Raw genomic sequence first — 23,512 nt, 5'->3', positions numbered from 1 at the left:
TGGTTGAAATATACCGATAATAATTGTCTGAATTATTTAGTCAAAAGGGTCAGAGGTTTCTGAATAATTTTCAATCTATTTGTTATAAAAATTATAACAGTAATATTTGGAATCATCTTACAATAAAGAAATATTATGAAACGGAGTTTCATACACAATATAAACTTTTGTGTATTTTCGTTTCAGACCCAAGCGGTGATAATTTTGTATTGTTACTTACTTACACAAGTTGTGTAAAAAACATTGTAAGGCAACCTGCGTACCAGAGAATTTTCTTAATTCTCTGCGTGTGTAAAGTCTGCCAATCCGCATTGGACCAGCGTGGTGGACTATTGGCTTAACCCCTATTCTGAGAGGAAACTCAAGCTCAGTGAGCAGAATATGGGTTGATAATGATGACGATGATACAATTTTAAAACGCCAATTCAAAACATTACAATAAATTAAAACTTAAAACTTAGCAATCTATCAACGAACTTTAAAGGAAACAATAGAGTTGCAAGGAATAAAAATAAGGCGGAGGACATAAAGGAGGTAAGAAGTGCGGTGATTTATGCGTTCGCGACAATGCGCCGCCGCTCGCGTTGTGCAGATATTTTTATTATTGTAGTTGCACGTGATATATGGAGCGAAATATTTTATTTGCATGCTAAATAATATAAAATGTGATTTTATGAAGATGTTTTGCACTTAAGGAAGATCGTTTCTGTTTATTCTAGACTTTTTAGATTTGCATGAATGAAAAACATGACTATTATTGTGATATTTCGAAGTCTTCTCCTTTTGACGGCCTCCGTAGCACAGTGGCATAATCGGTGGATTTACTAGACGGAGGTTCTGGTCTGATTGAGGTTTACTTAATTGGTCGCGGTCTGGTTGATGGGAGGCTTTGGCTGTGGCTAGTTACTACCCTACCGGCAAAGGCTTACCGCCAAAAGACTTAGCGTTCCGGTGCGATGTCGTGTAGAACCCGAAAGGGGTGTGGATTTTCAACCTCCTCCTAACAAGTTACCCCGTTTGCATCTTAGATTTGCATCATCCCTTACCATCAGGTGAAATTGTAGTCAAGTGCTAACTTGTAAAGAATTAAAAAAAATAATGATTTCCAATTAATTCCTCACTGCATAAAACTGAATTTCTCATCTAATTCTAATTTTAAGACTCCTCCTCCTTATAGTGAAGTCAAAAAAAATCAAAGTTAATTATATCAGTCAAACTGTTTTTTGAGTTTTAGCGAGCAATTAATTTATATACCTATAGGAGATTAAATAATATAGACCAGAACAAATCGCTATAATCGTTTCTTTGTATTGTTCATAAATACGACAATGTAATCGGACCTGTTATTGCATCCAAAATGGCTTCCGAAAGTCATTTTCCCAACAAAAAGTACCAAATTAATATGTTGTTTGAACATTGTTAAGTAAACACAATCATTCGGTCACGTGCGCGCGCACGCTTCGATATACAAAAAGGGTCGGTTTCTATGGGAGTTGTACAGGATTTGCCAGAATCTCATTTCGTATACCATAGGCCAGTATCTTAAGACTATAGTCAAACAGAGGGTAGCCAGATTGATATTTTAGATATTGATATGATAGTGATTTACTGTGCGAACACAAATAATCCGCTCTTTGTGATACAATATTGACATCTATGCGTATTTAAAAACCTGCTAAATTATGTATATTACTGAAAATACTGTTCTACTTGTCTACTAAAAACGTTCTTTGTACACGCATCGTAAGTTTTAGTAGTATTCATTATTTTTTAATTATTATTTTCAAGTTATGATGCAATTTAATGAATTATGAATGATGAATTTAATGAATTGAGGATGAACCTAGGACCTCCGTTTTGGAATACACCGCGCATACACTGCGCCACGAAGGCCGTTAAAAATAGCAAACACTTCTTATGAAAATAATCAGACTAGCCTCCAATTCTGATAGACAATGTAATAATTTAATGCAGACACCCCACTATTTCGCCCGTGTAAACACTGTTCCAGTGAAAATACGGATAAAATCTAACTGTTGTTTCTCTGAAAAGACGTAGCTTTCTGTTGGTAATAGGATTTTCAAAATCGGTTCAGTAATTTCAGAGATTACCCTCAACACAAATCTCACACAATTTTTATCATATTAAATTTTATATACAATATTAGTAGTGTTAATAGAATATTTATGCCGAAAATATATAAATAAACAAGATTAAAGTGAAACTAAAAACAATGAACAACTCAGCATAATATACTCGTAAACGTAATGAAATATCAAGACAGGCTAATTTTTTCGGTGCTCTTGCGTGCGACCGCATGCAGCATTAGCTGATTGCCGTGTGCCCTCAGCCTAACGATTTAATACAATTAAATGAACCGCAACTATCTGGTCGCCATCTTTGGCATTACTGAACGACTATTTCGCGTGCTCTCTTTAATGACGACAATTATATTAATATGATTGCCATAGATTATGAAACAACCAGAGGTATCTAATTAATTTGTACCTATTGGTCCGAGAGTGGTAAATATAATAACTTTCTTCTTGGGTGATTGACTTATTACTTAAAGCTGCTAGACAGCTTTAAGTAACAAGTCCATAGGTGCCTTCCTTAGTTATTTACTCGTACCTACCTGTAAAGAATTATGGACTGACGAATTGTCATGTAATGGAATGGATATATGATCTATAAGGCTTTATAAAATCACGAAGATCTGAGATGTAATTCAACTGTTTTATTTATACTTGTCGATATAATATTCGCCTATAACAGGTTTTATTAGAATTTGAAATTTATTTTTAAGGAATACCAAAAATAAAATGTCACTAACAATATAGTTGCTATGGAAATGAACGATATTACAACGCTGTAACTTTACAGAATGCAGGGGCTGGTTACTACAGAGTTTTGCTTTATAATGATATGTTATGCGTACAACTTCATTGGAGATGATTTGTATTAAAAATAGTCATTTTGTACTTACACATTTTTACATAAATAAAAAAGTTAATAAAGCTAAACAGCTAAAAATCAACAAAACATCGTAAAACAAATACATCCTTAACCATATAACGATCCATTGCACTAAAAATGTACATTCGCACACACAATTCCTTTCTTAGTTAACGTTCGGCCTAAGTTAATTATGTTCAAGGCATAAATCTTTCGTAATTGGCCTCCTGTTACACAACACTAAGAGCACGGGACGTGTTGAAATTATATATGTGCTACGCTGAAGTTTCATGATGGCTTTACGGTAAAATTGTTATTTATGTAATAAACGCGCACGTGATAATTGTGAGCGGCTCCGTAACAATAGCTTTGTTTATCAATTTCATTCCTTCGCTTTATTGTACGTGTCGACCTAAATGTATTTTGTTTTTGACTGTACCAATATTATCACAACAATTTTTAATACGTTAACCGTTTTTCTCTGTGAATATATTTTGATGATAATAACAACTAACACTTATAAAAATGAGCGAACACATCGATATAAAAATCATTATTATTATTAACAGTCCATATTCGACTCACTATTGAGCACGAGTCTTCTCTCAGAATGAGAAGGGTTAAGCCAATATTCCACCAAGCTAACCTAATGCGGATTGGTAGACTTTACACACGCAGAGAATTAAGAAAATTCTCATGTATGCAGGTTTCCTCACGATGTTTTTCCTTCACCGTTTGAGCAACTGATATTTAATTTCTTAAAATACACATAACTGAAAAGTTAGAGGTGCATGCCCCGGACTGGATTCGAACCAACGCCCTGCAAATCGTCCAAAAGCAGAGATCATATCCACTGGGCTATCAAGTCTCTCGATATCAAATATTAAAAGAAATACCTAAACAAAATGAAATAAATTATGTTTACTCATTAACAAGAAAGCTTCCTTAACAACTTACAAACAATAATTATTTTTATAGTTTGCAAGTCAGTTATTTTTCTAATTTCTTTAATTTTTATCTTGACGCCTATACAATGAATGAAGTACTGTCGCACACATAAAGTGTAAAAGCAATTTATAGTATGTATAGCCGTGTATTAATCTCATATTTCACAAATCTGATTACACACTACAACCCTTCTAATTTCTGTCAATCACTTCTAAAGTTTCCTAAGTTTCAACAGGAGCTTTCATCCAATTGTAAATTTGACACTGACAGCTGACGGCGGATGAGATTTATCTAACTACAAAAACTAATTTTACAACTGAATTCCTTCAACTGAAGTATTAATATTAATATAGCGAGTAAGTGTTAGAAGGTGCTACTTTAATTTTTTCTAAGTTCACAATTCGGCAAATAAAGCTTATGACATACTAGCGGACGCCCGCGACTTCGTACGCGAGGAATTTAGTTTTTCACTAATCCCTCGGGAACCATGAATTTTTCCGTGTTGTGTTAATCCAGGCTATAATATATCTTAATACCAAATTGCAGCTAATTTGGTTCAGTAGTTGAGGCGTGAAAGAGTAACAAACATTCATATCATCAAAATCATCAGTTTTCGCAAATCTCGGGAAACCATGGATTTTTTCGGGATAAAAAGCCTATGTGTTAATCCAGAGTAAAGTCTATTTCCATTCCAAATTTCAGCTAAATCGCTCCAGTAGTAGCGGCGTTAAAGAGTAACAAACATCCAAACATCCATACAAACTTTCGCGTTTATAATATTAGTAGGATAGTAGGATAGGTACTTGTCACGTGAGACAAGCCACATAAATTTTAGAATTTGTAGGTAAGTCCATTTTGGTCACCACGACAACTCAACACTATTTTTAAATCTGATGAACCTTGTTTAAATGGGTAGGTTAGGGTAGGGTAGGGGTAGGGTAGGGGTAGTTGAAAGTTTACATCGAGTTTCGCGCGAAGTCGCGGGCGTCCGCTAGTTGGGTATAAAAATAATATAACATTCAAGAACTTCTTGTGAGCGAAAATAATAACGCTGAAGTCTTAACTGACACGAACATTTTCTCTTTGCATAATATATGAACGTTTTCTTAACGGAATGCAAGAATATTTTCCAGTACAGCATTGTGTACAGTGAACAAAATAGTAAATCAAAACTGAATAATAGGTTCAGAAATAAAATTTTTAAAATACGACAAAGCACAGAAAACTTGAATTTTTGTAATCGGGCTTTAAGTATGGTACTGCGAGACTCTTAAGTAGTTATTAGGTTATTGAGTTAGTTATAAGGAGCAAGACTAAAATCAGATAATACATTTACCAGCCAACTCACCATTGGTTATCAGATTAAACAGCAATCATTTAAAATAATACACTATACGTTGCATTTTCGTAATCTAAGTAAATTTTCGTTAAGAAATCTACGACCTCAAATACGATGCAAGAATTAATTACTTATTAAGCTCCCAAAAATTTGAAGTAATTTTGTTTCGACGCATAGTTCTTAGTTTATCCTAGGACCTGTAGGAAGTTTAGTACAAATAATAGTTGTAGTAGACCGTGGTGTTTAAAAGTCCCCTACAAGTAACTTTGACTAGCAGTAGATGTCCATCAGCTGATAATGATTATATTAATAGATTCATAAACAAAAAAGAAACCCATAATTCTAAAGATAATTTTAAACCCTCATAGCTCAGTCGTAAAGGGCCGGACTGATCAACGAGAGGTGGTAGTTCAATCCTAACACAGTCTTTTCCGACTCGTTGGAAAACGGGAATATTGGTCATATTTAAAAGGTCTGACAAATATTCTTTTTTTAAAGATAAAGCAGATAACATCAAATTTAAAAACAAAAATAGCTTCACAATAATAGTCACGAGTAGTTGACCAGAGGCGGGAGTGGGCGTGCGGATTAGGGTCTAATCGGGCGCCGGCGATGACAATCTGCCACGTGGTCGCCACGTGGTCGCCACGCGCCGCCAGATTGAGGTAACCTCCAATAGCGCGCTGTGTGAATATGCCCTAGTGAAATGAGATCATCTGTTGCCCAAATCGCAACTATACAATGGGTTTTAAAATAAACTTAGAGGCTTAGACTAATCACCTATGGACCGCTACACATAAAGTGTTTTTCAGATAGCATGGTTATGGCGACAGTCGCCTGTAAGACGTTCATAATACGTACAATTATCGTGAATTACGGCAAACTTTCAAGAGTGAAACGAACTATTACCGCCCTATCCGATTTTAAAATAAACTTATGTGCTTTGACTAATAACCTATAGACCCGCAACACCTAACAATTTTTCACTCCAAACGTAAGCCACTTCTGTGACTATGTGAGCGTAAGAGCTAACCTAATTACACTTGCCGATACGCACACAAGCGTACTTATCGTAGCGCAGCGGTGTGTCAAGGGCTCCCATTTCGGGGCACGTAAAACGGCTTACGAACCCTGCGACTACACACTATCTATGTGTTTTAAATCTATGCTTACTTGTAAAACAAGCAAAAGCCTTTGAAGTTTGACTAACAGTTTTTAAACCCAGACATTGAATTGTAGAAGTGCATGAACGTCCTTTAACGAAACATGCCTTTAGTTTATCCATACAAACGCATTTTGTCATCTGATTACTACATACAAAACCAAACGGACTACCTGAAATAGATTGACTATACTGGACTATACTTATATTTATAAAGTAAGTAAGTTTATGTTTTACTTACTTGTTTGGTGACTGAATCGATTAGCCTGACGAAAATATCCTGCTCCTGGCGGATACCTGTAACAAGAGCTTAGTTTAAATCATCATTGATCATATTTTTTCGGGATAAAAAGTAGCCTATGTGTTAATCCAGAGTAAAACCTATTTCCATTCCAAATTTTAGCCAAATCACTTCAGTAGGTAGTAGCAGCGTTAAAGAGTAACAAACATCTAAACATCCATATAAACTATCGCGTTTATATTATTAGTAGAATACGAAGGCTCAATAAATAGCAATTTTCTATTCAATCATTTAGCCACTGCATTAATTTCTATACTTATGTTTACAAAATTTAATGTCTGAAATTGCACCTTAATTTACAACTGAGTAAAAACCATCTTAATTTTAAAATGCTTACTAGTGCAAGAACACAAACTTTTGAATAACCAATTCTATATGAATATGTAAGTACTTATAAAGCAATTTCCAAGTATTAACCAGTATTAACCTAACAATTTCAAGACACATCAAAGTTAAATTAATATGGTGGCAACCCAATGACGACTCACAGAGGTATGATTAGCATACCCTTATCAATTACCTCAGTTTAAGGTAAATTAAAAACCGACCCAATACCAAGTAATTAAGCTTGGGGGAGATAAAGGAATAAGAGTAGACGAAATTACGTGAATTTTGGATCTTGATATTAATTTTTGAATTCATTTGAGGTTATCCGTGTAATGAAAAATATCTCCAATTTAGTCTATAAATGTTATACGTAAAGTACTTATTTAATTTTTGTTACTTACTTTTTTTTCAAATCAAGTTGTGACAGGTTTAACTTAAACGCTTAAGTAAGTACCAAAACTACATTTTTATTTTGACTAACACCAGTTGCAAGCGGATGACAAATAGATACAGTTTTAGACATCGATATAAATCGTTAGATGGGCCCCTCCATATTAAAGAACGCACAATTTTATGTCATTACCCAAAGACGTGCACGCACATCTTATTTTAGTAAGTAACAAGCGCATGCTTTGAGTAGACGTGGACTTAAAAAAAAATACTGTTTTTTCTTATTTTAATCCCTATATTATGCCTTCATGTTCATTTTGGAAGTGTAAAAACACAAGCCACAACATGAATAAAGAGAAATGTGCGAAACCAATGACAATTTCGCGATGCTTTGAGGCCATCTAACGATCTAAGATCGATGGTTTTAGATATTTATATATTTTTAGAATTCTCCTATCAAAAAGAAACACTATTATGTTTGGGTAACTACTTTTGTAAATTAATAAGTAATTATTATGTCTGAAGAGACTCTAGAGTCTTTATGTGTACGTGATTGAATGATGTGTGATGTAGTTACCTTTCGTTTCGAACTGATGAATAAAAATTACTAATTAATGGATGTTTTCTGGCGTATGCCACCATATATAAATTATAATTACTAAATTCTGGCTGTTAAGTATAATTCTATATTGTAACTAAGCACTTCAAGCCACTTACAGCTTGAAACAACTGTCATTCATAGTCTAAGAGCCGATGAAGGTACCTAATACCTATTCGGTGCCAATTTTCCATTATCTCTGTTACGGCCAAGACGGCAAATATTTACAATGCGTCGGTCGTATGCATTGTCTCCGTATTGAATACAAGATTCACGTTCGTTAAATAGACTTAATTCTGTAGACAATAAGGTTAAAACTACAATGGACAGCTACGTTTTATAATTTAACAAAATTCTCATTTGAAATACTGTTGTATCGGACTGAGTTTAACAATACATTAACGCGAAGTATGAACTACCACATTATAAAGTAAAATGTACATCTATAAAAACAGGTTTTAGAAAGTAAATAAATATAATATGTATGTAATTTAAAATGAGTAATTAGGGTTGCAAATATAGAAGAGATGCGTATGTAATAATCGATTAGACTTTAGACATTAACTATCAATAAAATTATGAACTATCGTCAAACACTACGTAACGTAACTTCAAAGATAACTAATACGAACAACTACAACAACTACTACTACAAATTAATTTCTGCAAAGTTCAAGTACCTAATTTGCATAAGTAAGTAAGAACAACAGATTTATTTAGTTGAGAATAAGTCCTCAGTCTGCTGTCTACTCCCAAACTATAGAAAATATACCTGTAGGCATCACTATAGAAAATATACCTATAGGTATCTAGAATCTCCAAATATTATAAAGAGGTAAAGTTTGTGGTTTTGTAGGGGGTAATCTCTGGACCTACTAAACCAAATTTGAAAATTTACCACCAATTTACCACTAGAAAGCCGTGTTGTATAAGATTGTTATAGGCTTGATATATACGATTATAATTATATATAATTATTTAACGATGCGATGCGAACGGGCAATGGAACGAGCTATGTCAGGAGTATCTCTGCGTGATCGAATCAAAAATGAGGAGATCCGCAGAAGAAAAGTCACCGACATAGCTCAACGAGTTGCGAAGATGAAATGGCAATGGGCGGGGCACATAGTTCGAAGGATGGACGTTGGGGTCCCAAAGTGCTGGAATGGCAACCCCGCACTAGTAAGCGCAGTGTTGGTCGACCCCCCCCACCAGGTAGACTGACGACATCAAGCGAGTCGCAGGAATTCGCTGGATCCAGGTGGCTCAGTATCGTGATGTTTGGAAGTCCCTACAAAAGGCCTATGTCTTGCAGTGGACGTCCATCGGCTGATATGATGTTGATGATGTATTTAACCCCGTATTCGAACTACGCGAGTAAAGGGCAGTATTTTATACAGTGTTGAGGAAAATTTGCAGGGTATAGCAAAATAAATCAACTTGTTCTTGTTAATAATGTTATCAATGAGCTCCAAATGTCCACAGACATCTTGTACAGTCCTCATTACCTATTTGAGGAGGCTGGAGCGCTTGCCTACTTATTCAGTCCACCTCAAGACGGCATGACAATGCTGTCAGCTAATGTTTGTTTGCTCTACTCCTGAACAATATCGACCCAATGCATCCTAAATTGGAACACTACAAAGCAAGGGATATTATGCTTCTATGTAATTCGTATTCACATGGCAGTATTTTTTTGAAAATCTCTGTATTCTAAAAGCAAAATATGAAAAATAAAAGAGTAAAAATCGTAAAAACTAGTAAAATTTTAAATGGGCGTGATAAAATACTACTTTCATGGATTTTTCACAGACGATTTAGTTTCTTTATGTGAAATTAGATTATGCGAAATTTTTCATGAAGTTGAAGTGTAAGTAAAAAAGTTATTCAGGAAAAATATAATTCAAATAAAATTTTTCAAGTCCCTGGTCTTACATAAAAGAAAAAGCTCAAGACTGACTTGAACCGCAGGCTGCACATGGAAAAATTGTAATTTGTCAAGGTAATCTATACTAATATTATAAAGCTGAAGAGTTTGTTTGTCTGTTTGATTGAATGCGCTAATCTCAGGAACTACTGATCCGATTTGAAAAATTCTTTCAGTATTAGATAGCCCATTTATCGAGGAAGGCTATAGGTTATATTTTATCCCGGTATTCCTACGGGAACGGGAACCACGCGGCTATGAAATAAATGCGTCAACATCCAGACACTGGCCGCGCCACAGTTTAGCGTCACACGTATTGTGCTTGTTTCTAGCCGCGCAACAATAAAGAGGATATTAGCAACTAGAAGACTTCGCCATCGTTTAATTTAGAATTAATCAAAATAACTTACCATTAGCGTAGAGCAGTTGAAGTCTGTACTGAATACCGTTGTTTGTTTTTTGACCTTCTGCTTCCTAAAACAATAGACAATCAATCATATAGGTATTCTATATTTTCTTTAATAGTACGATATACTATGATAGCCCGGTCTTGTTGAAATTTTGTCACACCCATGCTCCTGCAACAGCCCATAGGGATACGTACCTAATTACGATAGCTATGGAGTTTGAACCACCGTGCTTTTGCAGCAAATAATATAAGTTTAAAGCAAACTGCTAACTATAATCTGGCAAGTTCGTTGATGACACTCCCGTGATATGCGAGCGACGGGGGGAAAGACTGTGCAGGTGTGAAATCGTGCGTGCGGGGCTGTGAGGTGCATCAGTCGTGAGTTTTTCATTCATCGCTAAACGCCTCCCGGCCCGCGCGAACTACCGAGAGTGTTACGAACGAAGTTGCCAAGCTATAATACATATTTCAATGCCACGATTATCCAAAACTCCTCCTATTATTTATGGTATGAGCATAGAATGACAAACTTTCATATTTAAAAATAACTCTCATGAGCTCATAAATTCAAATTTAATTTATTTCAATTAGGCTTAGTTTACAAGCACTTTCGAAACGTCAGGTCAGTATATTATTAGATAATGGATATAATAATTGGTCAAAAACTGAAAATTAAAGTTATGAGGGTTCCAAATGCGCCTTGGTTCGAGAAAAGCCTACAACAAACTCAGCCAGGGTTTATTTTTTATCACCATTTTACAAATTTAACAAGAACTAAGTACACAGTCATATAGTGCAATTCAATAGCAAACTTTTTATCGTCTAAATAATCCTAGTCCATAAACTAGTCTTCTCCAACCCAGACAAAGAGCAATGACCTTGCAGCCTGAAAACAGTGTTCTACGTCGTAGAACTATATATCACAAAATTTGAAAAAGGAATAAGGTTCTTTAAACACTAAAGTATCACTTAAAATACACACGTCGGGTATTAGTCCAAGAGCTGGTAAGAATTTTTGGGTAGGTATTTGAGGCAAGCTGAAAACTTGTCCTGTACCTCTCCTATTATATCCCAATACGAAACTGCAGACCTGGCTGGTGAGTAGCAGGGCTAAATCAACCCCCAAATTTTTAAAAATATTTTTTTTTTTTATCCAAAAATATACTTGAGGCAATTTGCAATTTTTATATGTTGTAGTTTAATATTTATAGAATATAAAAAAAAATAAGCCAGACGATTCAGTCGGGGTTTTAACATTGCCAGGCGCGTTCAAAAATATTTTGCAAAAAAATATAAAAAATGTATTTGAGGCAACTTGAAATTTTAATAGAGTATTATTTATAACTAAAAAATAAGACTCTCAAAAAGACAGATCATTTCGGTGGGACTTTTTACCTGCCAGGTGATCTTATAAAGTAATGATTACAAAAATATAAAATTACAAAATCAGATTTATTGAAATAGAAAAATTATATACTAATAATACAGCTGCAGAATTATTATGAGTATACAAATATCAATGTAATTAATTCCCTGTCATATCAGAAAGAAATTGTCATTCTTCTTCTGTAGATGCTCCTTCATCAGAGCCATCAGAATCAACTTCAGATTCATCTGTGTCTAATTCGGATACCCCTGCATTATCTGCGAAAAGTAATATATATGGATTGATTAAATAAATCATAGTAATTAAAATACAGCAGTTTAAAAAAAAAAACTATGTATACGCACCTGTAGTATCATTTCCAATATTATTTTGTTTATTGTTTTCATGAACAATAGCGTCGAATACTGATTGCGGCATACAATCTCCGTCGAACCAGTGGAAATGTAGCGTATCCTCATGAAGTGTCCATCCGTTTCTATTCGGTGTCAAACTGCTGGGGAATCGCAAATATGCATTTCTCCAAATACTCGTTATATATTGCGTTCTTAAAAGATGTTGTTGTAATTCAGCTTTGCACGGAGGTAAAGTAGAGGGATCACAATTTTTTAAAGTTTTTTTGAAAGGTTCATCTTCAGTGTTAGCTTTGTAAGTTACACAAAATTTTTGAAACCGTGCTGCATTTATATTTGATATATTTTTATATCCATAAATTTCACAAATAAATGCTTCCAAAATTGGCAAAATTTCTTCACGTGATCCGGTAATATGTGCAACTCCAAGATCTGTTAAAGCTTTTTGATAATTTTGATTTTTTATCAATATTTTATATGGCCTTATTTTTCCTTTTTGGAAAAATGATGGATTATAATCGCATCCTGTTAATGCAGATGCCGATAAACGCTCTATCTCACTCTACAGTTTGTCTATAGCGCTTCGTACTCGCACCCATACAAAATTTGTTAGATCACCTGGCAGGTAAAAAGTCCCACCGAGATGATCTGTCTTTTTGAGAGTCTTATTTTTTAGTTATAAATAATACTCTATTAAAATTTCAAGTTGCCTCAAATACATTTTTTATATTTTTTTGCAAAATATTTTTGAACGCGCCTGGCAATGTTAAAACCCCGACTGAATCGTCTGGCTTATTTTTTTTTATATTCTATAAATATTAAACTACAACATATAAAAATTGCAAATTGCCTCAAGTATATTTTTGGATAAAAAAAAAAATATTTTTAAAAATTTGGGGGTTGATTTAGCCCCGCTACTCACCAGCCAGGTCTGCAGTTTCGTATTGGGATATAATAGGAGAGGTACAGGACAAGTTTTCAGCTTGCCTCAAATACCTACTCAAAAATTCTTGCCAGCTCTCCTACTATATTTTATATACCCACTTCGCTCTTGTGCCTAGCTTATAAAAACAATGTTCTATTCCGTAGAAATCAATATCACTAAATTTAAAAAAAGAATAAGGTTCTTTAAATGCCACGTTTAACAGATAATACACACGTCAGGTCTTTTATATCCCCGCTCCGTCCAAAAACGCGTCGGCTGTAAATAATGAAGTAGCAAACAAGACGTGTGAACACGTCGCGCTCAGTAACCTACAAACTGTCTGTACTCTGTACACTGCACGCTTTCATATTTCATAAGTTTTCCTTTTCAACTTAGCTGTGTTTTTTAGCCAAAAAATATCACGCGATGCCGGAAGCATTAGGCTGGAATACATATGTAAATAAGGGTTAAATGCTAGAAATAGCTAAATGTTTTTCCAAGATATAGTTAACTGTCTCGTTGATCGGGCAGTTTAGAATGACTTTAGATTTTAGTTCTAGGTCGGGCTATGAAATATTTTTATCTTTTTTTCTTCGAAGAAATTGAAATTAGTTTTTTTTAGCCCACATTTAAATTTGGCTTCGGTCATCATTCACGGACACCCAGTTCAGTGTGACTCACGTTACTTTTTCTTCACGAGTATGTGAGCCCAATTTGGGTTCATAGTACCTACTTGTGAATTTTCTTCTATTAACCTATTGGGGTGGTAAGATAACTTTGCATGGTGTCAGAGAACGTGATTAATTGTGATAGTTACAGAATGAAACCTTAAGCCTGCCAATTTATTTATTTATTATTTTATTTATTTATTGCAGCAATAGGGTCGATCTAAGCTTCATATTTCTTTTCATACCTATATGGAGAACACAGGAGTTGAGCCTAATTTTGTGAGAATACGAAATACTTTTTAAAATGCAGCGAATGCTTTCTGTCTATTTACTCCTCTACGAGTATTTACGTCTAGTATACTATCGACAACTAAAGTGCTTTTCAGATAGTATGGGTACGGTGACAGTCACCTGTATGACGTTAACAATACGTACTACTATCGTGAATCGCGACAAATTTTCAAGAGTGAAACGAACTGTCACCAACCTGCATGAAATGAACTGTAAATTAGACAACGCTTTCCATCGGGCTTATTTATTGTAGTCAAGCGCAAGCCTATATTGCATAAAAAATTTACTAACCTACTTTAAAAACACCCTCAGAGGTTTTATTTTTCTAATCAAACTATACAATACTTTCTATCAATAAAAATAAAATAAATATTGTCACTAAAACTAAAACACGGACACCGTTTACGCATGTGAGACAGACCGACAAAACAACATTAATTCGAACCCGCCACCGACGCAGCTGAATTATGTAAATGTTCAGTGCACGGGCGTGCGATCCTGATTGATGACTGGTGACTGTGATGCTTATCACGATGATGCCGTGATAAACGCATCATTAAAAACTCGAGTCAAAGAGATGTATTATCAGAATAATGCCGCGTCAATTTCTGTGAGACTAATCTCGTGATATAAATGTATTTAAAATTAACGTTATCAAATTTTGTTTTACTCATGTACGAAGTTTATGGTTTTAAATTAGTATATTTTATTTTGAGAGTGTTCCACCATAGCTCCAATTTTATTATCATCCAAATCTAAAAAATAAACATTTGTAAAAAAATGGCCTATGGCATGTGCGCGGTTCTCTCACCTGATCCTTCTCAATGAAGCCAATAAAGGCGGTGCGAGGTTCGCTCACCTGATCCTTCTCAATGGCGGTTGCAAGATTCGCTCTCCTGATCCTTCTCAATGAAGACGGTGCGAAGTTCGCTCACATGATCATTCTCAATGAAGGCGATGCGAGGTTCGCTCACCTGATCCTTCTCGATGAAGGCGGTGCTAGATTCGCTCACCTGATCCTTCTCAATGGAGCCAATGAAGGCGGTGCGCGGTTCACTTACCTGGTGCTTCTCAATGAAGCCAATGAAGGCGATGCACTGCTCGCTTACCTATTCTTCCCAATGAAGACAGTGAAGCCAATGAAGGCGGTGCGCCGTTCGTTTATCTGGTCCTTCTCAATGAAGCCAATGAAGGCGGTGCGCGGTTCACTTACCTGGTCCTTCTCAATGAAGCCAATGTAGGAGGTGCGCGGTTCGCTTACCTGGTCCTTCTCAATGAAGACAGTGAAGCCAATGAAGGCGGTGCGCGGTTCGCTTACCTGGTCCTTCTCAATGAAGCCAATGAAGGCGGTGCGCTCGATCTCCACCGGCTGGCCAGCGCGGTCGTACAGCGCCACCACGAAGTGGAAGAAGTTGCTCTTGCGAAGGTTGCTGGGCGGCTGCTTCTCGAAGTGGGCGCGGCCAACGCCCACCGTACTGTGAACACAATTTGTATTAACATTATCAGCCTATTTTAAGGGCCCATGAGAGGGCCAGGTATAATAAAAGAGGGTATATGGAGCTTGAATCCACGATATAAAGCTGAAGAGTTTGTTTGTTTGCTTGAACGGGCTAATCTCAGGAACTAGTAGCCCGATTTGAAAAATTCTTTCAGTATTAGATAGCCCATTTAACGAGGAAGGAATGACGAAGGAAGTAATTTATAAACTTAATATTTCTGCTTTGCTGACGCTCCTTCGGTCTCTCTTAGACACGCGCCTGTCTGTACACATTACCCAATGCGAAAATGCACTGAAGAATACGAGAATTCACTAGCCTGAAGACTCGTTACGATACGAATTGGATTGCAGGCTTTTCCATTTTTGGTAAATTGTGTAAATCATCACCAAGTCAAAACAAAATACTCGATGGGGTTATTTGTTTTGACTTAGCAATGATTTACAAGTACAAATTATAAAAAAATTAAAAGCCCTTGCCAACATAAATATTAAATTCAGCCCGAGTTATCCTATTTGTCTCATTATTTGTCAAATAATCTACATTCTCTCGCCATAATCAACTAACGACCGCTTAACAGAGGAGTTTCTAAGAGAGACAATAAAACAATGCAACAGATTATAATCCTTTCAAAGTTGATTTATGGTTTGAACACCGTTAGGTGGCACAGACGTGATTTGCAGATTCTTTTATTTTTAACCCTTTTCTGGACACGGTAGTTTGATAACAATAAAGCGTAACTTCTTTAAAATTATGAATCTTTAACAAAGATAATTGATAATTAAACAATTGGCATAACTTTGTAGGGACGTTTACATATTACTCTAACTTACTTAAAACCAAATTTTGTATGTAAAAATATTTTGTAATATTTACATTTCATAAAATGTCACGTAGCAGAAGTATAGGGATCTACTACTAACAACATTTTAAAGAGGTATCATTTCATATTTATCCTTGTTTGTTTCTTACAGGTTGGCTCCGCAACTACTGGACTAATTAAAAAAAAATACCAATGGAAAGCTATATTATCAGTGAGTAACATAGGCTATCCTTATTCCACGTACTTCGTAAAGGGAATGGGAATTACACCTGTAAAACCGCAGGGGTGGTCTGCTAGTCCTAAATAAACCAAGTGATGGTTCAGGGAAGGGAGGTGACGTTGGGAGGATTTCTCAATACTTCTATCTCCAAGCAGATTAATTTAACACAATGCTACCCACAGTATTAAATTACAATAACGGTGTGTAGTCGACATATTTCTACGATATCGCTATAAATCTTAGAGCGCGCTAAACTATCGATGACGCAAAGTGACGACAAACAAATAGTGCCACACAACTCGATATCGACATGTGGCTGTATAATTTCTTCCGAGCATTTGGACGTGGATGGAACCATGAAATTATAAGGTTATTTGACATTAGTGAATGACAGATAGAACAATCGATGTAAATAAGACGAGGTATTAAGAATATTTCAAAGGATGATCATTTTAGGAAATCAGATATTAATTATAATAAAATTTATTATATGGTTATATGATACGCCTGGTACCTCGTTCATAATTCGTAACTTAAATTTTCTCTAACACCTTTAACGTGTTCAAATCAAAAATTAATTAAGAATTTTCTTTGCATACAATCATGTTGACGTTTAGACAACGTTTTTCGGATCTGCTAGCCGATGCCTCTTGCATGGACTTCCAAACACCACAGGCTCGAACCTCTAGCAATTTGCTCACAGCAATCTACTTGATGTCCTTGGTCTACCTAGTGGGCCAACAATGTCCTTGGTTCAACCTAGTGTAGGATCGACCAATACTGTGCTTTTCGGTGCGGGGTCTCCATTCCAGCACCTTGGGAGCCCAACGTCTATCGGCTCTTCGAACTCTGTGCCCTGGCCATTGCAAATGCAACGTGTGACTGGTTCTTCAGCCGATATCCTGTACTTAGTAAAATCACAGTACTTAGTAAAGTCTAAATTATTAATCTGCTAGTGTAGTATAAATTAATGTAGGTATCTATGTATTTGTATCTACGCTAGTTTCCAGTCTATCGACAATTAGTGCGCACGCAACACTAGAGTCGCATTACCCCGCACAGTATTACGCCATGGTCGCCCATTCATTTCCTCGCTGCAGAATTTGCGTAAACAAATTGGTTTCGCGATTGCCATTTTATACTCGCGCGTCGCTCCATTGTTTTATTTATCGCTACAGTTTCGGCAGCGCACCCGCGATTAGGTTGTAGCGCTTTTTTCGCTTACAGATCACTGTAGATTTGTCAATCTTTGAAACGATTTTGTTTTTTCCGATGTTAAATGCGTGTTCGTTATGTTTGTAATTTTTGAAATTGGAAACATTTTTAATCAAATACAGCGCTGAAATAGCTACAGCGGCACTCGCATACATTCATATGGTTTTGTTAATTCGAGTTTGTATTATTTTGTTTACTACATTGGTCCAGTGGTTAGTTTATGTGGCATCGGATCATGAGTTCCTGGATTCGAGTGTTTGGTCGGACTTCGAAATATTGAACTTTATTTTCTACCAAGAATTATTTCTCAGTAGCTGCCCCGAGTTCAGAAATTCATGGTGTTACATCCTTTTACTAAAAGAGAAAAACTTGATATTTAAAAGTCCAAATCAGGCCCAGAACTCGCTTACATTAGGCGTGATTGCAGTCAGGCGCTAGCTTATTTCTATAAGTTGCCTAACAAAGTAAAATAATAATTATACAACACAAAACAAAGCTTTTTTTAATTATAATAATTCGTGAGTAAGCTATAGAGGGCTGCAGTAATGGTGGTAATGATTTACCATCGGCTCAACAAATGAGTCCGTCATCACCCTCGACCGGCCTATCTGTCAGCATTTGTCAAATCTACGCTTGATGACTTCGGCCAATTAACTCGATTATTTTACCGACTTTAAAACAGAAAAAAAGAATTTTTGAAATCGGTTCAGGCGTCTTTGAGTAATCGGTGTACATACATAAAAAAAAAAAAAAAATACCGACCGAATTGAGAACCTCCTCCTTTTTGAAGTCGGTTAAAAATGGTTTTTAATTATGTTTATTAATTATTTTTTCCATAAAATATTTATATTTACACTTTTCTTCAATAACTCTAATTAATTATTTATTTATTTGTGCATAGGTACAAATCATTAATCTTCTAGTTTTAAGTTTTAATTAGAGTGCATTCATTTCATCATTATCAACCCATATTCGGCTCACTGCTGAGCTCGAGTCTTGAGAGGGGTTAGGCCAATAGTCCACCACGCTGACAAAAAGCGGATTGGCAGACTTCGCACACGCAGAAAATTAAGAAAATTCTCTGGTATGCAGGTAAGGCCTCACGATGTTTTTCCTTCACCATTTGAGACACGTGATATTTAATTACTTTTCATTAATTTGTACCTATTTTATCAATTGTAAATTATAATACTGTATGATTTTTTTTAAAAGAGCAACTGTTGAGTAACTAGCCGGTTCTTCTCAGCAGAACCTGCCTTCCGAACCGGAATCTTTACTTTATAATAAAAATTTTAATGAAAAAAATACAACCGACTTCAAAACCTAAAAACGTACCCACTAAACTAAAAAGTGAAAAATAACATCATAATATGTTCTACCTGCTAATCAGTATGAAGGCGGTGCTTAGCCGGCGTAGTCTTAATTTAAGCCATTTCTGACAGGACCACATGAAACAACACTGTCTGCAAAATCTAAATCTATAAGATATTCTCACATGGCTTGAATTAATACATAACCGGCTTAGCACCGCCTTCATACTGATTAGCAGGTAGAACATATTATGATGTTATTTTTCACTTTTTAGTTTAGTGGGTACGTTTTTAGGTTTTGAAGTCGGTTGTATTTTTTTCATTAAAATTTTTATTATTTTTCCATTTTTAGTGTAAAATTTTATCTCAAACGAATACATCAGACCCCTAATGACAGTCACAACCCATCTTGGTACAAAGTTCTCAGCAATACAAATTAATCAAGCCCAAGCACAAGGTAGCTACCGTAAACCGTTAAGGAGTTCCCTTAATTGACCTTGGTCTTCCTCATCAGACCCCTAATAACAGACACAACTCATCTAGGTAGAAAGTTCTCAGCAATACGAATTAATCAAGGCCAAACTCAAGGTAGTTACTGTAAACTGTAAGGGAGTTCCCTTAATTGTCCTTGGTCTTCATCACCAAACCCCTAAATGACAATCACAACCTATCTATGTGGAAAGGTCTCATTAACACAAATTAATCAAGCCCAAACACAAGGTAACTGCTATAAATCGCCGAGGAGTTCCCTCGTCTGTTTTATGGCTCCATCATCAGATCGATTTTAAACCTTCATAAAATTGTAGTGCTTAAAAGTACTAAATGGAAAAGTATACGAACACACTAGACACCCATATAATTTTTGAAAGTTCCCCTCAATTTCTCCAGGATCCCATCATCAGATCTTAACATGATGGCAATGGGACCAAATGGGGACTATACCGTTTCAAACAAAAAATGAATTTTTGAAATCGGTCCAGGCGTCTTTGAGTAATCGGTGTACATACATAAAAAAAAAAAAAAAAAAAAAAAAAAATACCGACCGAATTGAGAACCTCCTCCTTTTTGAAGTCGGTTAAAAAGTGCTTGTAAACTAAGCCATAAATGAATTTTGATTTTGATTTTGTTATGAACCCTGTACGATTAACAGTTAGTCTATTTTATATGTATTCAACCTTAAACATATTATGGGTAACCTACTGTTTATTCATAAAACTGTTTGCCCAAATAAAATAAATATGTCATGAAGGACCGTACATGGAGGTACGTAAAACATGACAGATGTTGGACGACCCTCCGCAAACAATACGCACTAATTCGAACACCGATACAGCATCATAAATATTATACGGAACCAAATGCTGATTCTTGTGCCACTTCATTATAAAACGCTGATAGTTTATTATAATACTAGAGTACGCCCGCGACTGCGTTCGCGAGAAAATCGGGGAAAGTTTTTGAAACAAAAAATTCACCTTACTTTATTCTTCAAACATATTGTAGGTTATAATATATCTGATGTCACGTAACATTACCATGATATGTAAATATATATTCGTCGGCCTCTGTGGCGCAGTGGTATGCGCAGTGGACTTATAAGACGGAGGTCCTGGGTTCGATCCCCGGCTTGACCGATTGAGGTTTTCTTAATTGGTCCAGGTCTGGCTGGTGGGAGGCTTTGGCCGTGGCTAGTTACCACCCTACCGATAAAGACGTACCGCCAAGCGATTTAGAGGTACGATGTCGTGTGGAAACCGAAAGAGGTGTGTGTGGATTTCATCCTCCTCCTAACAAGCTAGCCCGCTTCCATCTTAGATTGCATCATCACTTACCATCAGGTGTGATTGTAGTCAAGGGCTAACTTGTAAAGAATAAAAAAAAATATCATTGCAGTTATTGCATTATAAAAGACACTTGAGTTCATAATTAATTACATTAAGCAATGTGGGAATAGATGAAGCAGAAGCTGTCAACCAATGGTTTTTTTACATGTATTTTAAATCATGCTTATATTTTATACCTAATAGAGTACTAAAATTATCTACTTCACTTTATCGTACTACAATATTTATGTAACGTACCTACCCGTAATTTACCCAAATAACTGTAACACCCAAAAATATTCGCAAAAGGAATACCTGCACGCTTCCATTAAACAAAATACCACATCATGGCAGCGTTATCTGGTTAACGCTACTATTTTCATATCACTCGTTATAATGATATATCGCTATTGAAATTTTAATTTATAGGCCGTACATTATCTACAGTCGCATGCGAAACTGTAAAACGGCCCGCGCGATGATTTATCGCGCCCTTTGCGTTTATGAACACACTTGCTACGCGCTTCATTATCGCCCGTGCGAAATTTGCTCGCCCCTGATTGGACCCCATATGCGATAATAACGTTATTGTGTATTGGCAGGTCGGTATTTTATGGAGTACTTACTGTGCTTGCAACGGAATCTTAATGTGGATATGCTGTATATTGCACTCTTTATTTTTATACAATAAATCTAAAGGTATATACCTATAGGCACTCTTTTTTTCGGAAGATGGTTTTAATTTTTGTGGTAAAGCGTACAGACAGGGCAAAGAATATATACTCCAAGGAGAAAGAGGCGTTTGTATATGAAATTGAAGTAGCGTCAGCAAAACAAAATTACTTTTATAAAATGAAATAATTATAGTCAACTAACTTTGAGTGTTTGCAACCCTACTTTACCGACTAAACGCCAATTAAATATTATTTAACAAGTTTTGTTACCTAATTCCTTATCATGGTCTTAGAAAAGCTATTTTATGCCACTACACGTAATTAGCGACTGTAGCACTCGTTCTTAAATGACATTACATGACATGCATAAAGAACTATTGTTTATTTAGAGCTACATAAGAAGTAGTCTTCTTCTTATAAAATATGTTTATTAAAAGGTATGAACCGGTTTGAAGGGAGATACCAATTCGGTATCTTCCTTCAAACCGCTGCCACAAACCTGCCCAGTATTTAACAGTAAAAAACTAAGCTAGGCTCATAACAATTGTATTTTATTTATGTTTTTTTTTAATATTATGTTTATTAAAAGGTATGAAGTCGGTATCTCCCTTCAAACCGCTGCCATAATCCCACCCAGTATTTAACAGTAGCAGTGAACATTTGTGCCTGTTTGCACACTTAACTCAATTTGCCTCAAATGTGTTTAGTGCGATGCTCTTTTCGCCGCTAACAGGCTTATATGAACCGTAAATATGGGATTAACATCGCATCCTTATACCATATGATTATTAAGAGAAATGGAGACTATTTGAACGTCATATAAACAAAAATGGCTTTATTTATATAAACACATGGTCATTTAACCCGTAGTTAGCTAGATTGTCTAGGGTTATTAAGGAACCGTAAATATGGTATTAACATTATTCTGATTCCATATGATTATCAAGAGAAATAGAGGCTATTTGAACGACATGTAAACAAAATGACTCTATTTATAAAAACACATGGTCATTTGACCCGTGGTTAGCTATTCCGTCTAGGTTTATTAAGGTCCATGGTTCAAATCTCGGATCAGACAAATAATAATAATTTCCTAAATAAAAACAGCCAAAAGTTCAGAAAATCGCAATGATGGTTCACCTGCATAATTTCCGTTCCCGTAGGAATACGGGTATTAAAATATAGTCTATGATATTCACAAATATAGGCTTTATACTGGTACCTAAAAAAATAATAAATATCTAGATAAACTGAAAAAAGTTAATATCTAGATAAACTGAAATGCCTTTTTAAAATCAGTTCAGTTTATCTAGATATTACCCCCTACAACCTCACAAAACAAACATTACCTCTATATTATATTAGTTTAGATAAAATACCTACTTGGTATTGTCAACTAAGGAGGTAGGAGTCATCCATGCTCGAGTCAGCGGCTCTTCCTTCAAGGAGGTGACAGGACCTCGAGGCTGTGCGTGTACTCCGGCGGCCTCTTGGTGGTGCAAGCCGAACATCAGACCCCCTGGGGAAAAATATTATGGGGTTAATAACCATGAATAAAGGAAAACGTATCAAAATACTTGGACCTTCCTCACGAGATTACCGCTATGCTGAGTCAATCATTATTGTTCCGACAGTCGTCTCAGTCAATGGTCTTATAGCGATAAGCTTAGACCAATACCTTAAGATTCTTTCGCTTAAATGCTGGATTCAAGGGTCAAATACAGAAGACGACCGAGTATTGTGTGGAGGTTCCTCATCACTCTGGAACCCTGACCACGGCTCCTTAGGCGTTCATTTGTCCCGCAGCGGGAGGGTTAATTTTTTTTTATAATTTTTCAACAATGATAATACAATATAGAAAGACAATAATAATATAATAAAGAGCCGTGATAGCCCAGTGGATATGACCTCTGCCTCCGATTCCGGAAGGTGTGGGTTCGAATCCGTTCCGGGGCATGCACCTCCAACTTTTCA

General features: G+C 35.8%; 1 protein-coding gene and 1 long non-coding RNA gene across 7 annotated transcripts in view; both read right to left on the bottom strand.

Moving 5' to 3' along the window:
- LOC112053089 (transcription factor collier) overlaps nt 1–23,512 on the bottom strand; it is a 79,684-nt gene that overhangs the window by 53,564 nt on the left and 2,608 nt on the right. For all 6 annotated transcript variants that reach the window (XM_052885008.1, XM_052885009.1, XM_052885006.1 and 3 more), the window contains exons 2-5: nt 22,922–23,057; nt 15,296–15,452; nt 10,358–10,421; nt 6,646–6,701 (exon numbers count right to left, since the gene is read on the bottom strand). In XM_052885008.1, coding sequence (XP_052740968.1) covers nt 6,646–6,701; nt 10,358–10,421; nt 15,296–15,452; nt 22,922–23,049 — 405 coding nt within the window. In that variant the 5' untranslated portion in view covers nt 23,050–23,057. The remainder of the gene's footprint in view (nt 1–6,645; nt 6,702–10,357; nt 10,422–15,295; nt 15,453–22,921; nt 23,058–23,512) is intronic.
- LOC128198653 (uncharacterized) lies at nt 11,790–12,353 on the bottom strand. Its single transcript, XR_008251377.1, has 2 exons — nt 12,088–12,353; nt 11,790–12,000 (listed from the first exon to the last, which is right to left on the bottom strand). It is a non-coding gene; the product is annotated as an uncharacterized LOC128198653 (long non-coding RNA).

The sequence above is a fragment of the Bicyclus anynana genome, chromosome 13, assembly GCF_947172395.1.
Source record: "Bicyclus anynana chromosome 13, ilBicAnyn1.1, whole genome shotgun sequence".
NCBI lineage: Eukaryota > Metazoa > Arthropoda > Insecta > Lepidoptera > Nymphalidae > Bicyclus > Bicyclus anynana.
The sequence above is the reverse complement of the archived record's forward strand: the minus strand, read 5'-3'. Positions and strand labels throughout refer to the sequence as shown.